The 21,486-nt window shown below is 44.0% G+C and overlaps 1 protein-coding gene across 2 annotated transcripts in view; it reads right to left on the bottom strand.

Annotated features, from left to right (window-relative positions):
- Positions 1 to 330: 330 nt before the first annotated feature.
- The window catches only part of HMGA1 (high mobility group AT-hook 1), a 32,686-nt gene continuing 11,530 nt past the window's right edge, over positions 331 to 21,486 (bottom strand). The window contains exons 2-5 of one of the 2 annotated variants that reach the window (XM_066625521.1): positions 18,888 to 18,996; positions 13,423 to 13,506; positions 9,498 to 9,548; positions 331 to 2,791 (exon numbers count right to left, since the gene is read on the bottom strand). In XM_066625521.1, coding sequence (XP_066481618.1) covers positions 2,735 to 2,791; positions 9,498 to 9,548; positions 13,423 to 13,506; positions 18,888 to 18,989 — 294 coding nt within the window. In that variant the 5' untranslated portion in view covers positions 18,990 to 18,996 and the 3' untranslated portion in view covers positions 331 to 2,734. The remainder of the gene's footprint in view (positions 2,792 to 9,497; positions 9,549 to 13,422; positions 13,507 to 18,887; positions 18,997 to 21,486) is intronic. The other variant, XM_066625522.1, reaches the window with a different exon arrangement.

Below are 21,486 nucleotides of genomic sequence, written 5' to 3'. Positions count from 1 at the left end.
ATGCCCTCAGTCCATGCACTTGAATCCATGGTCTAGGCCAGGGTGCTGGGAACCCATGTTGCTAGCTGGCCTGTCCCACACGTCTTTAGTATAATGCTGTAAAAGTTGAACTGACCCTTGCAAGCAGTGCTGTAAGAAGATGGTCACTTTTTGATGTGGTGTAGACAAATGAGTACCTCTTGGAATATGTGAATTAACTTGGCCTGCTGTGGTCACTCCCCCTGTTGCTTGAGTGATGGCTTAGAAACCCTGCTACCAGTGGCTGTTTAAACAAGACTCAAGAGGAAAGTTTGAAACATCAATTCAGTGTTTTATTCAAGTAAACTGCAAAATAGGAAATCAAGAAATCTTTAGCAATTGACCAGAGATTCATACCACGACAGCCTACAAACCACTGGTTACCCCCATCTTCTCCCCTGTGCTGCCTGGTCTGGTGCAGCTGCTTTCAAGTGTCAGCCCAAAACTCAGACTGCTTTCAGATCCCTTGCTTCAGCTATCTGAAAAACTCAGGCAACATAAGAAGACTATTCAATTCTTTACAGTATTGAGGCAGAAATGAAAGCTGTACCTTTCTTGCAAATTCCCTGATATAAACAGTAACATCTTAAGAGGACTGGTGGCAAGTTAACGGCAAAAGCTGACATTCATCTCCCTTTCAACTTCATGCTGACGTACCACTGAACCACCATGTTAATTCTCAACCTGGACATTAAAATAATTTGTTAGGTACTATGCAATCAGACTAGCCTGCTTTAGGAAGATGTCAGACCAACCAGAGCAGTGCCTCTGCTTTTCCGAAGTACTCTAGAAAACACACAGTGGTGTCCGTTTTCCCTGGCCTGACAGCTTCCTTTTGTTTGTTCTATTTATTGCTCTGGGCACAGAGTGGACCCCTCTTGCTCCAGCAATAACAAAAGTAAACAGCAGTCCAGAAGGCATGTTTTTCCTTAATTTGCTGGTTTCTGTTTTGACATGTACCAGTGGATAGAAGGGCCTAAACTATGATGGCGTATGAGTGAAACAGAAAATACCTGAGCCAGACTTGTAATTGGGACTTTTCTTTACAGTATAAATCCTACTAGCCTCTAGCATGCAAGCTGGACTAGAATCAATCAGCACAGGAATACAGAGCCCACACATGATTTGTGGCTGGCAGGTACATTGATCAATAGCCAACATTTAAAGCCTTCCTGCAAGTGCTCATGAGCATAATGCTTTTTAATGTTGGAATCAGATGCAGCCTCCTCTAACTTGTCCCGCTATCCTTTGAGAGATAAATATTGCTGTGTGGCACAAAGGAGCTCTCCACTTCCAAAAATTAGCAATTTTGGGTTCCATGGGAGAAGTCATCTGTTCAGAGAGCCTGCCTTTCCTGATCATTCAGCAGCCTGACAAACGTAAGCATTTAATAGCACATAGTTTTTAAAAAGTCTAAGTCATCTGTAGTGTGAAACATCAGTATTAGAGAAAGGAACGAGACAGAACCTGGTGGAATAATAAAACTTTGTATCCAGTACAGCAGCAGCATCGTCAGGAGCAGCAACATGTTTAAGAGAATGAAACTCAAATTATCCAGAGGTAGTTGTGGATGGAGGAAAGAGAAAACCTGAAAAGACCACGTATTTTTTATAGAGACTACTATAGCGAACACACTAACTGTGCTATTTCCAATGGAGAATAAGTCACTGAACCCAATGAGAGAGAGGGAACAAATCTGCCGTCTTGATTTCCTTGGTCTTGGCAAAATCTCCTCTGGTTTCAGAAGAAGATCTTGCATTCTTCCATGCCATGTCCATGCTGAATAACTTTAGACCATGGAAGTGAACTTTCAGTTGTAGGTCCTCACCTGTAAGTCTCCCTTAACTAGGAGCTGGAAGCTAGGGTGACCATCTGGGGTGGGTCAAAGTTAAATTGCATCACTGCCATTCATCTGCCATGATCTCATCTGCCACTATGCCATCCCCCTCCCAAACAATTCTAGGTATCTATTTAAAGGATTGATATTCTGCCCTTCCCTCAGGCAACTGGTTTGGGCTAGGCTGCAGTACTGCGCACAGGAATGCATAGGCATATTGCACGGAGCCAAACTATTCATGAACCGTAGGAAATGGAGGGCAAGTGGCAAGATAACATCCTCTGAAACCAGTACCCAGAAAAGTAGCGTACAATAGAAAAATTCTGCAGTTTTCCCCCTTTTCAAAGCTTTGGCTCTACACTCACTTCCCAGAAAAACCCACCCTGAAACCCAAATGTACAGTACTCCCAACTGTACTTGGTTGGAAACCTTTCTGCCAGTCCCATGCATCATCCTTTGGGAGGGCAATACGTTCTCTCTAGAGGGGAGATCAGGGGAAACTAGGCTGTCCACCCTTCAACATGAATAAGTGGCTAACATAAAAAGACGTATAGACCCCTTTTGCTACGAGGAGTGTACGGAAACAACAGGCCAAAAACATGATATATAGAACTATATGAACTGGTAGGCTAAAAGTTTAACCCTGTCAAGTAAGAGGAAAACACAAGATACATGGTTCTCCCTTTAAAACATTACACATCAACAAACGTGATGGCTGATCTGTTTTACACTGTACTCCAGTGTGGTTGTTTTGACTGTAAGAATGTTGGAGGGAGTGGGGTCAGGAAAGGGCTGAGGATTCTTTGTTCCTTCCTCAGTCCCATAATTTGACAAGAGATAGGAGAACTGAGTTATGAGGTAGAATCAGTAGCCTTATTTTCACTGCTCCTCTTCTGATGACTCCTGGGATATGTTGACCTCTTCTTCATCTTTCTCCTGCACAGAAGAAAAAAGCGTTGAGAAGCCCAAGGCATTGAATATAATTTATATATATATATATATATATATATATATATATATATATATATATATATATATAATTTATATTAAACTTGGCATTTATATTAAACTTGGTTTGAGATTTACCCACGCTGTGAGGCATCATCAACTAAAATTTACCAATTGTGAAGTGGAGGGGTTCAGGCCTACCAAAAAGCCAGTTTCACCAATACAGAATGTTTATTCCTAGTCCCAGATATGTGGGAATCAGGCTATACCGCACATACTTAAATGCATTCACATTTTAGAGACAAAAATTACTACTTGCATGACTCTCAACATGAATCTAAGACTAAGTAGTTGCACCCTGGTTCAAACAAAGCCTTGGGATCATGCTCACAAGGAAAACCCACATGTAGATGGCAAAGGGACAATTTTTGTTCCAAGCCTTTAACTACAGAGCTTCCCTCCACACCTCTTGCTTCAAGAGAAGCAAATATGAACCATGTTGGCTTTTCAAATCAATGCTGCAGCTTATTGGTAGAAAATGTTTGCAAGAAACATGGCAGAAGTCCATCATGTTAGCATTGGTAGTCCACTGTCAAAACAAACCTCCTTTAAAAGGAGGCTTTAAAAGGAGGTTACCTCAGAATGCCAGAAGCAAGGGAGAGGCGAGAGGATACATGTGTCTTATGAGCTCTCTGAGGCATCTGGTGGGCCTCTGTGAGATACAGGACTAGATGGGCTTTTAGCCTGATCCAGTGGGGTTATGTTCTTATGAATGAGAAACCACTGCTTTGAGAAACAGTTTTGTAGAGCCGCACAACAGACCTACAGTTCTATGTTACTGCAGCTTGTTCCTAAGGCAGCTTGGAAGCTCCCTCTCATGTATGAGGAGGAAAGGGGAGTACTGAGCACACAAGCCAACAGCTTGAGTATTTTTTCTAAATCTCACACCAGAGAAATCATGGTTTCCAGATGCCTAAAACCCATTATAATGCTGTCTGGTTTCATACACCCAAGCTGCCACCAGAGGGCTTCCAGCATCAAAGCCCTAGCCTTTAAAAATCTACTTGCACAATCTCCACACCCTTTCAGCCCTGCCCTCCTCATGCCAAAAGCAACCATGTATGAGGGAGGGAGGAGAGAGAAACCTATTTCTTCTCTCCTCGGCTCTATCTGAAAATACAAATGCTTTCAGAACAAGATGAGTCATGGCTGAGTGTGCGAGTGAGTCAGCAACCTCCACTTCCTTGTATATTTTTATGAATGAAACACACATTTAAGCCACTGTGGAATGTGCCTGCCAAGTCTGTACTGCAAGTTCCAGGGCTACAGACCTCATTCAGCAAAGGAAGGAAATGACCGATGCTACTTGCTTAGCCTTTCCCCACTTACTGGAGAGACTTCTGCAAGTGAACCAGCCTGCTAGCACAAGCTCACTTGGCAAGGCTGCCTGCAACTACTGGAGGCTACCTGTTTAAGTCAAAGTTGACCGCAGAGTTTCTTCAGAGAGCTGACAAGCATCTGCAGGTGTTATTTCTGACAAGTATGCATTATTTCAAAGCCTAACATTTCATGGTCCAAGTTGCAGAGGTGTCACTAGGGCGAACATCACCCAGCGTGAAAGCTCATCGTGTCCTCCCGTTCCAGGCCATACAGAATAAGTTACAATATCATATATACAATTTAATGCAGTGGCATTACTAGGGTTGGTGTAACCACCATGAACTTAATTTTAATGCAACAGTATAGGTCATCCAAAAAATCAGTAGCTAACAAAGAAAGCAGTGGCCAACCTGATGACACTCATACAACTAACTAAGGGCCCAATTCTATCTAAATTTCCAGTGCTGATGCAGCCGTGCCAATGGGGCGTGCACTGCATCTTATGGTAGTCACGGAGGCCTCCCCAACATAAGGGGATGTTTGTTCATTTACCTCGGGGCTGCATTGCAGCTGCATTGATGCTGGAAAGTTGGATAGGATTGGGCCCTTAGAGTTCTACCATTAGCTCTGATACACTGAAATGAGAGCCAATTCATACTAATACTTTGTTAGTTCCCTGCTGTGTCATAAGAACACCTCATTGCCTCTTATAACATTCAGGGTGCAATCTTAACCAACTTTCCAGCACTAACATAGCTGTGCCAATGTGGTGTGCATTGCATCCTGCAGTGGGGAGGTAGTCAAAGGGGCCTTTTCAAGCTAAGGGCATGTTTGTTGCCTTACTTCGGGGGCTGCACTGCGGCTAAGTCAGTGCTGGAAAGTTGGTTAGGATTGCACCCTCAGTCTCACTGGCCAGTTTTAAGCTATGAAAAACCACTTTTTGTTACATAAGGCAGTTGTGTTTTCTCTCATGATCTGGCTATACCTTTTGATAGAATACAGATATTTCAAAGATGTTTGGTTCATTGCATTTTGCGTGAAATTATGTATTGAATGATATAACACATGATGGTATTATTCAAAAATACCAAGATTTTAAGAATTTCGGCCAGTAGTGATGACACCCCCCGCCCCCGAGTGCGTCACCTGGTGCAGGTCTGCACCGACATAATGATGCCACTACATGGTTGTTTGAAGAAATCCAAAGCTATAGTTGGATATCAGCTTCATCTGATTTTGTTTTGCCAAGGCATCCTGCTATGAAACAGACATGTTTCCGTCTCTGCTAATCCCAAGCCTATTCCTGTTGCCATTCAGTCTTCCAAGTAGGGCTTTAAAGAGAAGCATTATCTGGATCTTTGAGTTGATATGGACACTCAGCCATCCTCATAGTATCACACTTGGGCAGTGAGGCAACTCCAAGTTGGATAGCTAGCCACCACAGTTGCCACAGATACCAGAAGAGACCAAAACTACTGTTCCTGTGGCTGAACAACTTACCCTGGAGAAACTAAACACCAAATGTGCAGTCACGTTTGTACAGTTCTATGCTAAAGTTGAAAGGGGGGGGGGGAGAAATGGCAACAAGAGTCTTAGCAGCAAATCTGCTTGCATGTTCTGGAATCCTGCTGCTGCCTATGAAGAGTGCTTCCAGTCAGCTGCTTCTGATCGTGTTGCCCTATATTCGGCTCATAGTTGGTGGCAAGGAACAGATTTGTGCCATGGCACCATCAACCACTTCGAAAGCTTGGGGTAGAAGGAGGAAAGCAGCAGATTTTGCACTCAACCAATGGCACACCTGCCACTGGATAGTTTTTATTTTTAAGATTAGGCAAAAAATGTTGCATTGCATCCCAAACCCTGCAAAAAGAATTCTCCCTGTTCAGTCAATGGGGGGGGGGGGGAAGAGAAGAATTTTAGTGCTGTCCAGGTCTTGGCAGGTGGGGCTGGCGGGGGGAGGGGGGAAGAGCACTTTTTTCCTTTCCTATTCTCAAGGGCTTTCCATACTGCAGTAGATCAAGGTGTCAAACTCATTTCATAGACTGGACCAAATAGCATTCTTGGTGCCTGCTAAGGGCTAGATGTGACATCATTAAGTGGGAAGCGATGTTCTTAAGCAAATGGCGGCCACAAATAAACACTTTGTTCTCACACAGAACTCATTAGCTGCAAATGATAAGAGAAAATGTGGTCAGCAGCTGAGAGGTGGTCTGTGAAGTGACACTTCACTAGAAGTGGCGCTGTTGAAATGGGCTCTCCCAGCACCTTGGCAGTGTTTCTCTCTCTTACTCCTCCTGGTCTGCCTTTTATCCCATAGTGCTCCTTGCCTTCTGTGGCCTCCTTCCTTCTCTCCCTGCCAGAGCCTCAAAAGACGTGGCATTGCTGAAAGGGTGGCTCTAGAAGAGCCCAGTGATCACAAGTACTGGATACAGACAGAGCTGTGCTACAGGATCAGTTTGGCAACAGGATACAGGTGTTTGCAGGCCCCAAACCTGAGACTTCTATCTTATAGCAAGTGTGTGGGGAGCGGTGAATAGAACAGAAAAATAGGACATGCTGAGAATAGGAATGAAAAATGCAGCCTTTTCCTTTTTCACAGAACATCCGCCTATAATGCAGGGAAAGTGAGTTTACCCTCACACTCTGCACCTCCGCCCTCCAGAGAGCTGGTGTCAGCTGTCAGAACTTCCATTGCCTGTTGTCCAAGCAGGCTGTGAGACCGGATCGCTGGGCAAATGCAGATGCCTGGAACGAAGTTTGGGGTAGATCGGAGCAAGAGATAAGAGGCTGACCGGCAAAATGGTAAGCTCTGTTTGGGCCAGGGAAGGGTCTTCCATTGTGCAGTGGTCCCGAGTTTGGAGACAGCTGTTTTAGATCCTTCTTCTGACCCCATCCTGCCTCAGGAGAGCACAATGGAAAAATCCCAAGTTTTAGTAACATTAAGCAACCTGTCAAAAGGTTGTAGTAATGAAAGGAGTCCCCCTTGCCAGACACATGTTCCCAGGTTTAGCCCGATCATGAATCAGGGAGAAGCAGTCACTTCAGGCTGGTGAGGTACCCCATGAGCATCACTTGCCCAAGCCCCCTATCTTCTCAGCCACCCATCCAAGAACCAGCATAAATGAGGGCAGTTTCTTGGCCAGGTTTCTCTATGGGGCTGGGCCATTTGTCTGGCCTTGCTTCATCCTCTCCTTGGCCAGACCACTTGGCTGGTGCCTTCCTTGACCAGTCAAGCCCAGCTGCTACCCCCAACTCTCTCCCCTTCAGCTCTCAAGACCCATCCAACTCTTCTCCAGACAACTCCTTTCCACTCACTCCCTGAGTTCTGTTGGTATTTTCAAGGTCACAAAGCAGGCCAAGCAGGAAGAGTTGTAGATAGTGGAAGAAGACAGTAAGAGGGTACATTTTTCCTCAGGACACTTCTTCTCTTTGCCATCCTGAGGGCATGTCCCTCTCTGTTAGAAATAAGATTCACACAGTCATTTCCTGGGGTGGGGGAGGACTCAGTGTGCAACAGCTGGGCTAACTCACATGAGTCCATGTTTGTTTCACAGTGGATTATACTGTCTATTATATTGTGATGGTTTCTGCCAGTTTCTCAACTTTGCGGAACAAGCTTATTGCAGGAAGTTGCAGCATCACTTGCATTTGTTACTCTCGAAGCAAGAAGGGGGGGGGGTGTTGGGTTGATTATACCTCACAACAGGACTGCAAGCAGACATCAAATGTCACATCCCAGAGCCAATTCAGCATGTATAGTAGCCAAATGCAAAGGCTGAGAATCAAATACTATAGTTTTGAAGTGACAGTTTTTGTGAAAGTGTCAGACATGTAAGCAACCACAACAGATGGTACTGGAGTTTGAACAGATTTTCGTGAAGTTCAATATATGGTTCTCGTGATCCAATGGTTACTTTCCTCATCACCAACAGTCTTCCAGAAAATACTTAACAGTGCAAGCCTAGCCATCAGTGGTTTCCAACCTTTTTCCAAGGGTACATACCCCTTGGCAGCCTACTTCTATAAATTATACCCCTTATACAGGCATGTGCAGTCTAACAACCTCTTGCTTAAGGGCGGGTCGCATATATGACAGTGATCAAAGCACAATAGAGATGCTCTTAATGAGGCAATCCTGTCCCCAGTAGCCTGAAGCAGAGTGTCTGTTTACACAACAGAGAGGCTCTTAAAGCAACGAAGAGGCAATCTATCTCCAGTAGCCTGTGCTGCCAAGCTAGTGTCTGGCAGGGAGTGTCTGTTTACACAAGGCAATATATTGGACTGAATGTTCACTTAATGACCTAATTGCATAACAATGAGGAGAATGTATCCCCGTCATTAAGTGGTACACACCTGTATTAGCACTGCGTTTGTAATTAATACTACGGCTGATGTTATTTCAAATTTATATGTTGTAACAGTAAAATGGCCCAGTAATGGGATTAAAAAGCAGTGGAATTATTTTTATAAAACACACAAAGATTTTATACGCAAATATTCTTTGTGATCGTTGAGCTGGTTTTGAGGCACATCTTTTTTGAAATCAGGTTCAACTGATATAGGATACAGTCTAGAATCGGGAACTGCATTCAGCTTACTAGGATATTTATTTTTTATAAAGGCATAAGAAGAGCCTTCTCCACCAGCTCTGTACCCTGTTTGTATAGCTGGCATGTTTTGTAAATGCCGTAAGAGTAAAGAAGGCTTCATACAATCATTGGATAACACTTCCTCCCATACTACACACTGGGGTTTAGGATAATCCTTATCTCCTATAAATGAAAACCCATATTTCATGTATTCATCACAGTATTTTCTCTTTTTACCTATCTGAAGAACTGAAAACTGCGCCTTTTCACTTTTTTGCACCAGTGTTTGACATGTCTTAGTGACTGATCACTTTCCACATTATGTATCAGCTTGTTTACTTTGCTGGTTTCCAACCACCAATTGATACATGAATGATGACTGAAAACTAGCAGTTGGTGGGGCTTTTGCACCCAGTTAGCTGCCTTCCTGGCCCTGCAAGGCACTGGGGTGCTGTCTGCCTTTTCTGGCCACTATTCAATTTTTTGAGCACCCAGTTGTAAAGGTCCTGGTGTGTACCCCTGGGGGTACTTGTACCCCAGGTTGGGAACCACTGCTATACAGGCACAGATGTTAGTTCCACTGTGTTCAGTGAGGTCGACTATCAGGTAAGTGTGTACAAGACTGCAGTTTAAGTAAAACACAGAGAGCCTTCAGCTGACTGAAGCGTTGAGCCTCTCCTCCCTCCCCCCAAAAAAGATCAACAGCCGTGAAGAGGAATACTTACCGACTTTTTGGGTCGACCTCGAGGTTTCCTCCCAGACACTACAGCGGTTTTCTAGACAGAAAAGCAAAAGGAAAGCTTTAAAAGTAAAGAAGCCATTACAAGACCTCTGACTGGAAGAGTCAGTGGCTCCGTTTTGTGTAACACACAGAACTTGGCCTCAGGCCTGCTCCTCCTTGCATATGCCTTACCAATTTGGGCTACACTGTTTGCAATTACATCTGAAAACCTGAACCCAAAAACTCTGGTTGGTACCCGCACTCCTAGTCAGAACTGGCAATCATATTCAAATCATGGCTTTCAATTCTGTTTTGGAGAACACACACAAAACATGGTTTACCTGTTCAGATACAATGACAAACTATGGTTACATTGGACAGGAATTACTTGCAGCTGAGTCAAGGCAGCTTAACTCAATTGAGCCACTGTTCCAGTGGCTACACTGGCTGCCCATTTGTTTCTGAACCCAATTCACGGTGCTGGTACTTATCTTTAAAGCCCTATACGGCCTTTAAAGCCCTATACAGCCTGATACCACAGTATCTAAGGGACCGCCTTCTCCCATATAATCCTGTCCGCTCTCTTAGGTCATCTGAAAGGGCCCTGTTGAGAGGGCTGCTGCTGGGAGAAGTGAGGGGTGTGGCAGCAAGAAACAGGGCCTTTTCATGTGTGGACCACTTTTTCAGAACATCTAAAATCTGCCCCTTCAATAGAAAGTTTCTAGCAAGGCCTAAAAACATTTTTATTTACATTAGCTTTTGGGGGTAGGTAGAGGGGGGAATATTCCTGGTTGACTTTTATATGACCTTTTTAAAATTGTGTATTCATGTTTTTTTTAGTTGGCTGTGTATTGTTTTTTACCAGTCACCACCTATGGGTTTTTAGAATTATTATATGACTGCTGTGCTGGTTTTTAACTACCTAGATTTTAATTGCTTTTTTTTTTTAATCATTTAAAAATGATTAAACGTTTTGTACTAAGTTTTGTAAGCTGTCTTGAGCTTTTGGAAAGGTGGGGTATAAATTTTTTAAATAAATTACAGTAGGAATGGAAGAAAGCAACGTAAGCTTGCTTGAGGTTTGCTCCCTGAATGCCTACAGAGTGTAAAGACTGATACAGTGCGGAAACAACCTATATAAAGTTATGTGAATGTGTAACTTTAGATTTTGTATGCAAGCAGGTACATACACACACTTCACAGCTGCCAAGAAAAAAAAAAAGACACAAAGCAGCATCAAATGTACTCCAAAGGAGGGCAAACTACATCTCGTGAATTTTAAGCTAATCAAAGGATGTGACTCATATGCACTTTGAATACTTTGGGTTGGCAATAGTGTCTCTTTCATTTGGCCTTTTCTCTTGCCTTTTGGGGTCAGTGCCACAAGTTCCTCCCTTCCTTGCCATTCCTCACCATCACAGCAATTTCCAACAGGAGCCATCTGGGCTCCAGTCCTATGACTCAGAAATATGCAGGATATGAGTCACGTGTTTTCAAAACAGGTTTGAAACCAGATACACACACCATTCGTAGAGCTTTGTGAAGGTCTCTCCTTCTCTCCCCCCCCCCCCGACCATTTTCCCTAGTGTTTACACACTGTACCTTCAGGGACAAATCACTGAAGATAGGAGATCAAACCTCAATGCTCATTTTGAACTCTCAAGATTTTGAGATAGCTAGTACTCTCAGCTACTGACAGCATCTGAGAACATGCCTGCCCTACAGACAGTCCAATCCAGTTCATTTGCAACAGGGCAAGTTATGGCTAGTACTGCTACAGCAGCACAATTTAAAGGCTTGAGTGCCAAGCATTCCAGGTCCATGTCATCCACACCTCAAATCTCTGAAGGACTGTGCCAATCTCTGCTGGTTCCACACAACAACAATGGACTAGCAGGATCAGTGTGGGTGGCACAGCATGAGAAAGTTTCTGAAAAACTTTATAGGGTAAGTTGTTTTCATGAAACCTCCCTCTTATTCTGGATTTGTGATACAGTCACCACCTACAAGGGAAAATGATCTAAATAGTTCTAAAGCAAGAGCATCAGGATGACCTGCTGCCTTATACTAGACAACTGCCCCAACCTCTGCAACTGCTAAAGATCCAGAAGGCCTCACGAAGATTGCACAAGGTGTTTGTAGGAAGAGCAGATCTTTCCTTGTCCTCAAAGGACCTGCATAAGTGTTCTTTGCAAGGAGCAGTAGGTAGCTATGAAAACCAAGTACTTCTGTGTTGGAAGGAGAGCAAAGACAGGAGAACAGTGGTCACCCAACACCAAGAAGCAGATAGCACAGGGAAAACTTTGTTGAACTTTGCTTTAACAAGCAAAAATGCAAAACATGCCAAATATCTTCTTTAAGTCACAGAAAAGTCTCTGTTCCCAGTTACTGAAGAGCCAAACACAAAACTTTGGTCTCCAGTTTCTACTTAAATATTTCAACCATGGAAGAGTCCCTTTAGAAAGCCGAAGGGACAAAAAATATATATAGCAGCTGTAGGAAACCAGGTGTACAATGGCAGAAGCAATTGTTTCCAGAACATGCTGGATACTCCGTGCCTTTATGCTTATGACTTGAACAGATGGCAAAGGCTTGCGCTAAGCTGAGGTGTCCACTGAAATAACCTTTGTGGCCTGGCTTCCAATTTAGGACTGGGTACCTGCTGCTTAAAGCAGCTGTACACGTTTCCCTTCTTGGTATTTAAGGGAGGAAAAAGCATACAAATATGTTTTTTTGTGAATTGGTTTGGTGTTTTGTATTAACACATACACACACCAACTGCGGAGTCATCAGCTGTGGGGTTGTTTGTTCATTCACTTGGCACCTTCCCATTCTCACCCAGTTTCAGCTACATGTACCCACCAGGTATTAAGGCTTCATGCTCCACTAGCCCAAATGATATGGCCTGGTGGCTGCTATGCAGAAAGAGAGACTGGGAGCAAGAACCACCACCCCCCCAAGTTCTGATGGAAGCTGTGCCATTCTACTCTCCAAAGAATTCCCTCATTCCCCTTCCACTAGTGAGCAGGTCATATCCCATTCTTTCCTTACAGTTGAACAGACTCCAGCTGCCAGGACACACAGTCACAAAGAGCAAATGCCACCAGCTGTCCAGCTAATTCCAATCGCTTCCACCCAACACAGCTTAGATTTGGACATCTGTAAGACTCCTATATTTGTCCTACTTTTCCCTTGAGCTTGAAAAAGCACAACAATTCAGACTTAGCCATTCTCCTGAAATAAGAGTTTTAAGGTTGACACAGGGCCAAAGTAGATGTTCTCAGCAAACATACGATCACCCAGCTCACATTTCCCAAGGTAACAGGGAATCTGGATGTAAGGGGAAGATCTGCAAGGAAAGACTGGGTGTTAAATCCCTCCTGTGTCTACTGATTCTCCCTGGCAAATATCCTCCTGTTGCCAGATAGTTTCCCCCTCACCCCAGCTGGGCTCACTTAATGGGGGGGGGGGGGGGAGGAAGGAAAGAAGAAAATCTATTGAGCTGCAGAGGAGAAGCAGAAAACAAAGGGGGGAAAAGGTTAAGTACTCCAGTCCTGAGCACTACAAATGTTCCCACTCCCCATATTAACATGAACTGGGAACCCTTTATTTCCCTTGTAATGTCAAGCTTTGCCTTTAGGCCTTCTGGACTGGAATTCCATTGCAGATGAACAGAGAAGGATTCAAAACCACAGTAAATACCTTTGGTCCTAATAAAACTCACTGCTTTGTGAGTTTTAGTCGGCCAAAATAAAAAGGTCCAAAGAGCCAATAAAAACGTTTACTGAGAGAATACCTTTGACTCTTCCTACAGATGATTCAAACTTTCATGGGAAAGGGACTTCTGTTCAAGCACCACTCCAGATGTACATTTCTGTGCTGGGCTATAAGGAGGAGATCTCAGATCCATTACCCCACAGAATACCTACCCTTCCCTTTGTTGTGGCTTTGTTTTTGCTCCCCTTTGGTCGGCCACGTGGTCTCTTCGGTGTTGGTGCCTCAGTGGGTTCCTGCTACAGAAAAAGATGAGTGCACTCAACAAGGCAGTACAGAATAGGTATGTTTGTGCTTCCTCCCAGTTGCCCCACCCCATTTTAAGTGCTTCCTGATCCCCAATCCAGAAACCTTAGGGATAAATGAAGAAACCTCACCAAGCTGCAACAGAGGAAGACCATATATAAGCATGGCACCCACAAGACCATTACCACAGACTCGGTCTGTAGTTCATCCCATGAACTACAGTTGGAAACAAAATCTAGCTTGAGATGTTCCCTACCTATTTATCAATCTCCATTTAAAAAATAAAAGAACATCACCATTTCGAGCATGACACCAGCCATGCCACAGTTTGGTGGAGTGTTGGATACAGTTTTTCCTGCACACAACTAGCATTTGCAATACAGAGGAGATAGCGCCAATGTTGTAAAAAAATGCACTTTGTATCCTGCACTCTTCCCAGAAGATAGTGACTCACCAAATGCAAAATAGAAAGCATGGATCCCACTTAGAAATATACCCTTACAGGATATATACAGAAATATATCCACTTACAGGATATACCTACAGCTTCTCAAAATCTTGGATAGGGGTGGCAGTGCTATTCAGATTTTTGGTAGAACTTTCTTGAATACTTTTTTTTTTAGTGCAAAGTTTATTTATTTATTACAGATACAGGTAAGGAAACTGGGTTAAACGTAGGGCTGGGACTACATAGGTTACACATGAGGATATTGGCCATAGATTACAATATCACATAGATTTCTAATATCACATTTAAGAGGAATATTTCTGGTTTGAATTGTACTACACAATTCAATATCTCTTGTAACAATATATATCATTTTCCAATATTTCTTTACTTTCCACATAACCACCAAATACAATAAAGAATTTCCTCAATCTCTTCGCATATCTAACAGTTATTTGATGACCCAGGGTACATTTTTGCTACTTCCTCTGGAATTAAATATCATCTATAAAACAATTTATATATAGAAGATATCGCTTTAATTATCTTAATACCACTTTAATTATCTTAATATTTGTGTTCCAACTTTGTTTTCATTGACATCTGCTTTGATTTGACATAATTAATGGAATACTCCTCACTTCTGAGGAGAATTCATTCCATTAATATCTACAAAAAAATTTCCAATTGTTATTCAGTCATTTTCACTTCCTGTCTTAGTATTTTCTTTGTTCTCTGTCTTGTTGATATTTTCCTTCTTGCTCCCCCCACTGCTCCTTCCACTCCTTCTTCTTCCTCTTAACTCTCTTATATTTCTTGATCCCTCTCTTCTTCTTCCGTTTTCTCCATTTGAGTCTTTTTGAGTTTAATCCAAAGATTCTTCTTCTTCTTGAAAGGACACGCTCTCTTTCTCTGAGAGTTCCCTCTTTTTTCTTCCTGAAAATTCTGAGTTCTAATAAAAGATGCTGCTTTTTCTATCTCCTGTCTCATTACAAAAATCTCCAATTCTTTAGTTTCATCTGACATTTGGTCCATTCTTTTTTCCATCCCCTCCATACTTTTCTTTGTTTGTCTGTCAGGGAGGAGTTTGCCTCATTTGTTCAGATAGTTTTCCAACCGCTTGCTTCATTTCACTTCTGAATTCTTGCAACATATCCATTAATGAGGTCTGGCTTTCGCTAACATCCTTTAAATTTTTTGATGTCATTCTTATCAGTATCAAATCAAGCTGATATAACTCTGGAGTTAAAGGCTTTGTTCGCTTTCATGTTTTATCTAGGTCGTGGGGGAGGGGGGGAGAGTCCTCAGCTGTCCGAATAGTCTCCGAAGATGGCGTCCAGGATACGATGTGATTCAGCACAGAGCAATCAGGAAAAATATCTCTGAAACCACCGTCTCAAGAGACTGCCCCGTTCAAGCTCTCAGCCTTCATTCCTTCTTCTTGGCAAGGAAGAGTATCTCATTGTTGAGGTCCTTGGAAAACACATCTATTTAGCAGTTCCCCCGAGCTCTCCAAGGTTCCCTGCTACTTCACTGAGTGTTAACTCCTCCCCCCAGAACTTTCTTGAATACTTAAGTACTACACAGTTGAAAAGAAAAGAAGAAGCTGCTTCTCCCTAACCCCCACCCCCATGTAAGTTGGTATCAAATCTGAAGTCAACCCTGCTGAATGGATCTTGGGGAAAAGGACCTTACAGGGTTGTTTAATAACATGCAGATAGTTTGGTTTTGTAAAACAATCCTGTACGGAGAGACTTAATTTGCAACTTAACATGAATTCAACCTATTCTGTTAAGTGTCAACTGTTTCTAATTCCCTGCCACATTCCGTTTATAGCCACAACTATTAGCCAATCTGTAATCTAACACTAGCAGCTTTGTTTGCACCACCTCCAGAGCAACTGCCTCACTCCACAGCTTGGGCAGATGGAAGGGGAGGAAAGTGGCAGCTGCTGCTTCAGACCAGCTAGAAGAAGTGCCAGTAGGCCAGATTTTGGTTTTATGTAGCTCCTTGAAAAACTCCACAGTGGAGGCCAGGAATTAGGGCCCAAGACTATGGAAAAAAAATATGACCCCAAAGATTTCTCTTATTTGGGGGGGGGGGGGCGGGCGAAGAGTTAGAATATAGAGAAAAGCAGTAGATGCACACAAGGATCCAGAAGACCGCAATTCAATGTTTAGACAATTGCCAGTCTAAGGGCGCAATCCTATCCTGCGCTGGAACAGGCAAGCCAAAAGGCTTGTGCTCAGAGCCTACGAGAAGAATCTTAGCAGGGTGTACAAAGTTTCTTCTGGGCCGCTTCCCAAAGGGCAAGGAGGGCAGTGGGGCAGGCAAAACAGGGAGCCAAATAGGGCGGGGGGGGGGGTTGCTGACAGCCACAATAGTCTTTGGAGCTCAGGTCTGCTAGGCTTCTTGATGCAGAGTCCAGGTCTGCCTGACCATGCGGCACTGGCAGCTAGATAAAGTAATACAAAAAACCAAACACACTCCTCTCTCTCAAATTCTTGAAATATAGAAATTCAATTGCAGAAAATTAGCATCATTGTAGTTAGGCTCACTCTAGAATAGATCAAAATGAACTTCTGCAGCAGCTATAACCCAACAGCTGGGTCCCTGAGCTTATATACAGTCTGTCACGGTTATGGGATCCACAAGCCCAAGAACTACTGTAGCAGGCCAGTTTCTTCCCAGATTTGACACTGTGTTATGGAGGGTCATGGATGCTTTTCTGGGCCTGGTGTGTATGGCTTGCAGCAGCAGTTAACACTGCATGCACCTGGTTGTCCGTGCACCCCGCATTATGCGCTCACAGCGAGTTCAGGTGAGATAGGAAAATGTCAGGTCCCAGAAACTTTCTGGGCCCCCTTCTTTGGATCCTGGGCCCCCTTTCTGACCCTGGGCCCAGGTACAAATAATCCCCTTTACCCCCCTCCCCTAGGCCCTGCTTGTGCTGTATCCAGTGCAGGATAGTGGCCATAAGCAGCTCAGCCAGAGGTAAGGGGAAACATTTGCCCTTACCTCTGGTTAAGGGCCGCTGGCCCCAATGGGTCTCCTTAGACTTGTGCCACCTCTGAAGGTGGCACAAGTCCAAGGACAGCGGAGCAGCTTGAAGCTGATCTGTTCTTCCCGGGAAAGGGGATTGGGATTTGGATGCCAGATCCCAGCCCCGCCTCCTGCTCCCTGCCCACCCGCCTCTGGGGTTGCCCACCGCCCACCCTCCCCCCTCGCTCAGGGAACACTTGCCTCCTCCTCCCCGCCTCCCCCATGTCTATCTTTCATCCTTGCGTTGGCTCATCTGAGCCAACACAAGGCTCTGGGAGGATGCCGATGCAGAGGCTTCCATCAGCCTCCGCAGGCCAGTGCTTCTTGGAGTGCCGGCCTGGCTTCCTCCCAAGGAGGCGCAAATGTGCCTACCTGTTAGGACTGCGCCCAAAGTCAAACATAGGTACACTTCCTTGGCAGGTGAGTGTGGAAAAAATATATATTTGCTGTTAGGACTGCGCCCAAAGTCAAACATAGGTACACTTCCTTGGCAGGTGAGTGTGGAAAAAATATATATTTGCAATTTGTCCTCCTCCAAGACTTTAATTAACCTCAGCTATATACCTTAAAAAAAGGAAACGATACAGATCACACAGATAGTTCCACTAGGATTTATTCTGTTCTGGCAAGATCCGTCCATTTAATCAACCGAAAGACAGCTTTTCAAACATACTATAGTGAGGCCAGTACACCCTACTGCACCATAGGGAGCCAGGATAGGGAAGTGGTTTGGAGTTGGAGAGGTCAGTCACTCTCTCTCAGTCTCACCTACCTCACAGGGTTGGTGTGAGGATAACAGGAGAGGAGAAACCATGTACACCACCCTGAGCTCCTGAGAGGAAGGATGGTATAAAAATGCGGGGGGAAAAATGCTCCTTTGCTCACTGAATGTACTGAACCTTGAGTCATCAATAGTCTTCAGAGACTTAGGGCACAGCAATGAGAATAGTGCTTGGGCAGATACCAGCTCAAAATCAAAGAGGAAACACAATCTTGCCCACCACTGGAAAAGAGTCAAACGTTTGGTGGGACATTTTGTTCCAACAGCTCAGAGGTAGCATTGAAACCCATCACTAGTAAGTACCAGGAGGGGAAAAAAATTGGAGATGACTAGAGCAGACAGTGGGATCAAAGCAGATGAGAATGACCTAAAGTAGAGGTGTTTGAAAATGGTGTTATTTACCTTACTTAGAAGTAAGCCCATTGTGTTCAGTAGGACTTAGGATGTATACTTATCTTACTCATGGGAAACACACTTCTACCTAAAAGATTTGACAGGGCAACTCCAGCCATGAGAAACTGGTCTTTTCCCAGAACAGCATGATGGTGACATCGTGGAGTCCTGTGACTCATTAGGAAGGCCTTGACAGTCCCAGGAATGAAGTTGCCTCATTGAAAAATAATCTCATTGGGACAAGGGACCACCGCCAAGTGCAGGTAGGCCAAATATATTTTTGTGAATCAGGGATGATGATGTTCCAGCGTCTACCCAGAAACGAGAACCCACATAAATATGCCGTGCACTTTTATGCATGCCTGCAGTCATTAAATGGACAAAACTCAGGCTACCATCATGATGGCCAATGACATCAGTTACGATTTCCTTCCTCTCCAAAAAGGAATTGCTTTCATGAACTATGGCTGCAATCCTAACCACACTTTCCAGAGGGTAAGCCCCATTGAACAAATAGGACTTACTTCTGAATAGACCTGGTTAGCATTGTGCCCTAAGTTAAGTAAACATAGTACTCTGTACCAATAGTAACTTCACTTTCCTTTTACTCCATTGCAGTTGGTTCAGTAATAGCAAACGCTAAGCGATGTCCACAGTACAATGTACAAAAGCTGCCCCCCGGCCACATGAAATGAAAGCTGCCTACAAACCTGAGGCTGTTTCCTGGGTCGTCCTCGTCCTCTCTTCTCAGAGACATCTTTGTCCTGTTTGGAAGCCAGGGGTTGGCTTGATTTTGCACTGGACTCACTCATCTTCTTTCTTTTAGAAGACAGATGGAAAAAAAGTGTTTTCTAACTACAATTCTGACTTGAGGTCAAGATTCTCATTATGTAGACTGAGATGTATTCTTGGTGGTGCTACTCACTGATCAACACCCCCCCCCCCGAGGTAGTTGGGGGATGAGAGAGCAGATCTGTTGGCTGTCATCCCTTCCAGAAGCTACTAACTCAAAAGAAAAAAAATGGAAGTTCTACAGCAGACTTGAACAACAAGAGGCCCATGTGTTACGTGAAAATCCCTTTTTCCTAAGTTGTGATTTTATTCTGGTTACTAAAATATCATGTAGGCCAAACCTCAACATACAGGCCACAGTCAAAGTCAAGCCAGAAGCGCATGGAGTGCACAACCCCCACTTAGCTATATGCAAAAGTGTCTCCTGATCCATTCACCGTGTATGCAAAACAAGTCCAAAACACTGTGTATGGAGGCATGCACCTCCAGAGGAAGAAGTCTATTGTTCTATTATTGTAATTCAATCACTCTTAAGTACCCTATGCAAACTGCCTCCAGGGGTTGGCCGAGTTCCCCCACATATGAAGCCAGCATGGCTGATAGCTGACTTCCGATCAACCTTTTCTTGCATGCTCCACTGTGTGTCCTACTGTGTGTAGTGAGCATGCGCATCCAGGAGACCACATCTGGGTCATTCAGGTCAGCAAAAACCCTTAAAAGAGAAAGGCTGCCACGTGCGCTCTCTCTCTCTGGCTGCCCTCCCAAGGAAGAGGTCCTCCTTAGGACTCTCCACCCCCCCCAACTGCTTCCCAGAACAGGTAACTATATCTTGCATCTGGAATCTTTTCCCTTCTCCCCCCCTTTTTTTCTCCCATTCTCTCCCCATCTTAGTTAGCAACTGGGTTATGCAGATCAGGGACCCCTAAAATCCTTCCCTACAACCTATCCTTTTCTGATTCCTTTTTGGATGCACCAAATACATGGCACACGCAACCACCATGAAGCTAGGTAGACAGGATCCAAGTACTAGGAACCAAGAAACATATACTTACCATTTTCCATGTGCATTATGTTTACCTGTGTGTTTTTCTAATAAAAATATAATTGTTGATTGAAAGTTATCTTTCTCCCAGTCTCTTTTCAAGCTAAAAAGGAATTTCTTTGCATTACGCTGTCTTGTTATCTAGCCTGCGATCCTGAAGTTTCCAAAAAGGTAATATAATAATTCCCCTTAAAACATAACAGCCCTTTTTGGTAACACATGGATAGACTGAAGTTCTTAGGATCCATTTCTCACTCAACTGTGAGATGAGGTGGTGGCCCAGCCAAGTAGGGAATACCGATGTGGTTTCTCTTCTCCTCTGATTCATTGGCATGTGGCACAGTTGGCCAGGTTGTCCACCCTGTTGCAACAGCCACCCATGCTGTGCAACGTGCCTTCATCTAAGACTCCCTCATGACGTGACATTTTTTTAAACATAGTCAGTTCTCTATATATGCGAATTCACTGTCTGCAAATTTGCTTATCTGCAGGGGGCAGAATTGCCACTTACTCTTGCTATCTTCGACTCTGTTCTCATCTGTGAATAGTGTGCAGGTGCACTTGGCTTTGCAGCCACAACTGGCTCTGAAGGTCAGGAGGAGGGGCTGCTTTACACCAGTGGCCAGGCACCTGAAGTGCTTTGCTCCCCCCTCCCCCAGGGATGCCAGGGAATGCAGGGACAAGACAAATGGATCTTGAAATGCATACCAGTTTACTCAAAGAACAAAAGATTGGCTACCATTCCCTACCAGGCACACCAAGCTGCAAGGCTGGGTTTTGTTGCCACATCATATACAGAAATATGTGAACTGCTGGAAGAATGAATGCCTTCTGTGCTACTGTTCAGTGAGGAGGAGAATGAGATCAGAAGGCAGAGGCAAAAATAGACTATAAGAGAGAAACTAAGAAAATACAGGTGCAGAGAGAGACCTATAGTATTTCCAAAAGCATGAAAGGGGGGAAAGAGGGTGACATTAACAGGTGGGATGCAGAAGAGAACAGAAAGTGAACTTATATGGGGCAGAGAGAATGGGCTGAAAAGCAAACATACTGGGTTACTAATGCAACAAACATTCTTTCCTGTGGTTGACCTTAGTGGTACAAGCTCCCATGAGACAAGCATCATGAGAAAGCAGCCATCACAGTAGCAGTAGTCAAAATGACACAGTGGAATTTGATCGTCACAACATTAAATTCACAACTCTCCCCCACAAGTATTTTCCCTATTACTGCCAAGCGTAACTGTCCAAGATCTTCTTACCAAACTTAAAAAAAAAAATCAAAGCATTTGCACACTGCTTTTCTAGGCAACCCAAGGCAGCTTTACAATCAATGTAACACACACACACACACACACACACACACACACACACACACACACACACAGAGTTCATACTTGAAGGCAGCATTCACAAAACCTATGTCATTCACAATTTTATCTGAAGCATGGATCCTCCTCTTGAATCTCCCTTCTT

This window comes from Tiliqua scincoides, chromosome 4 (genome assembly GCF_035046505.1).
Source record: "Tiliqua scincoides isolate rTilSci1 chromosome 4, rTilSci1.hap2, whole genome shotgun sequence".
NCBI classification, from domain to species: Eukaryota; Metazoa; Chordata; class Lepidosauria; order Squamata; family Scincidae; genus Tiliqua; species Tiliqua scincoides.
This window is presented reverse-complemented; position numbering and strand designations above follow the sequence as displayed.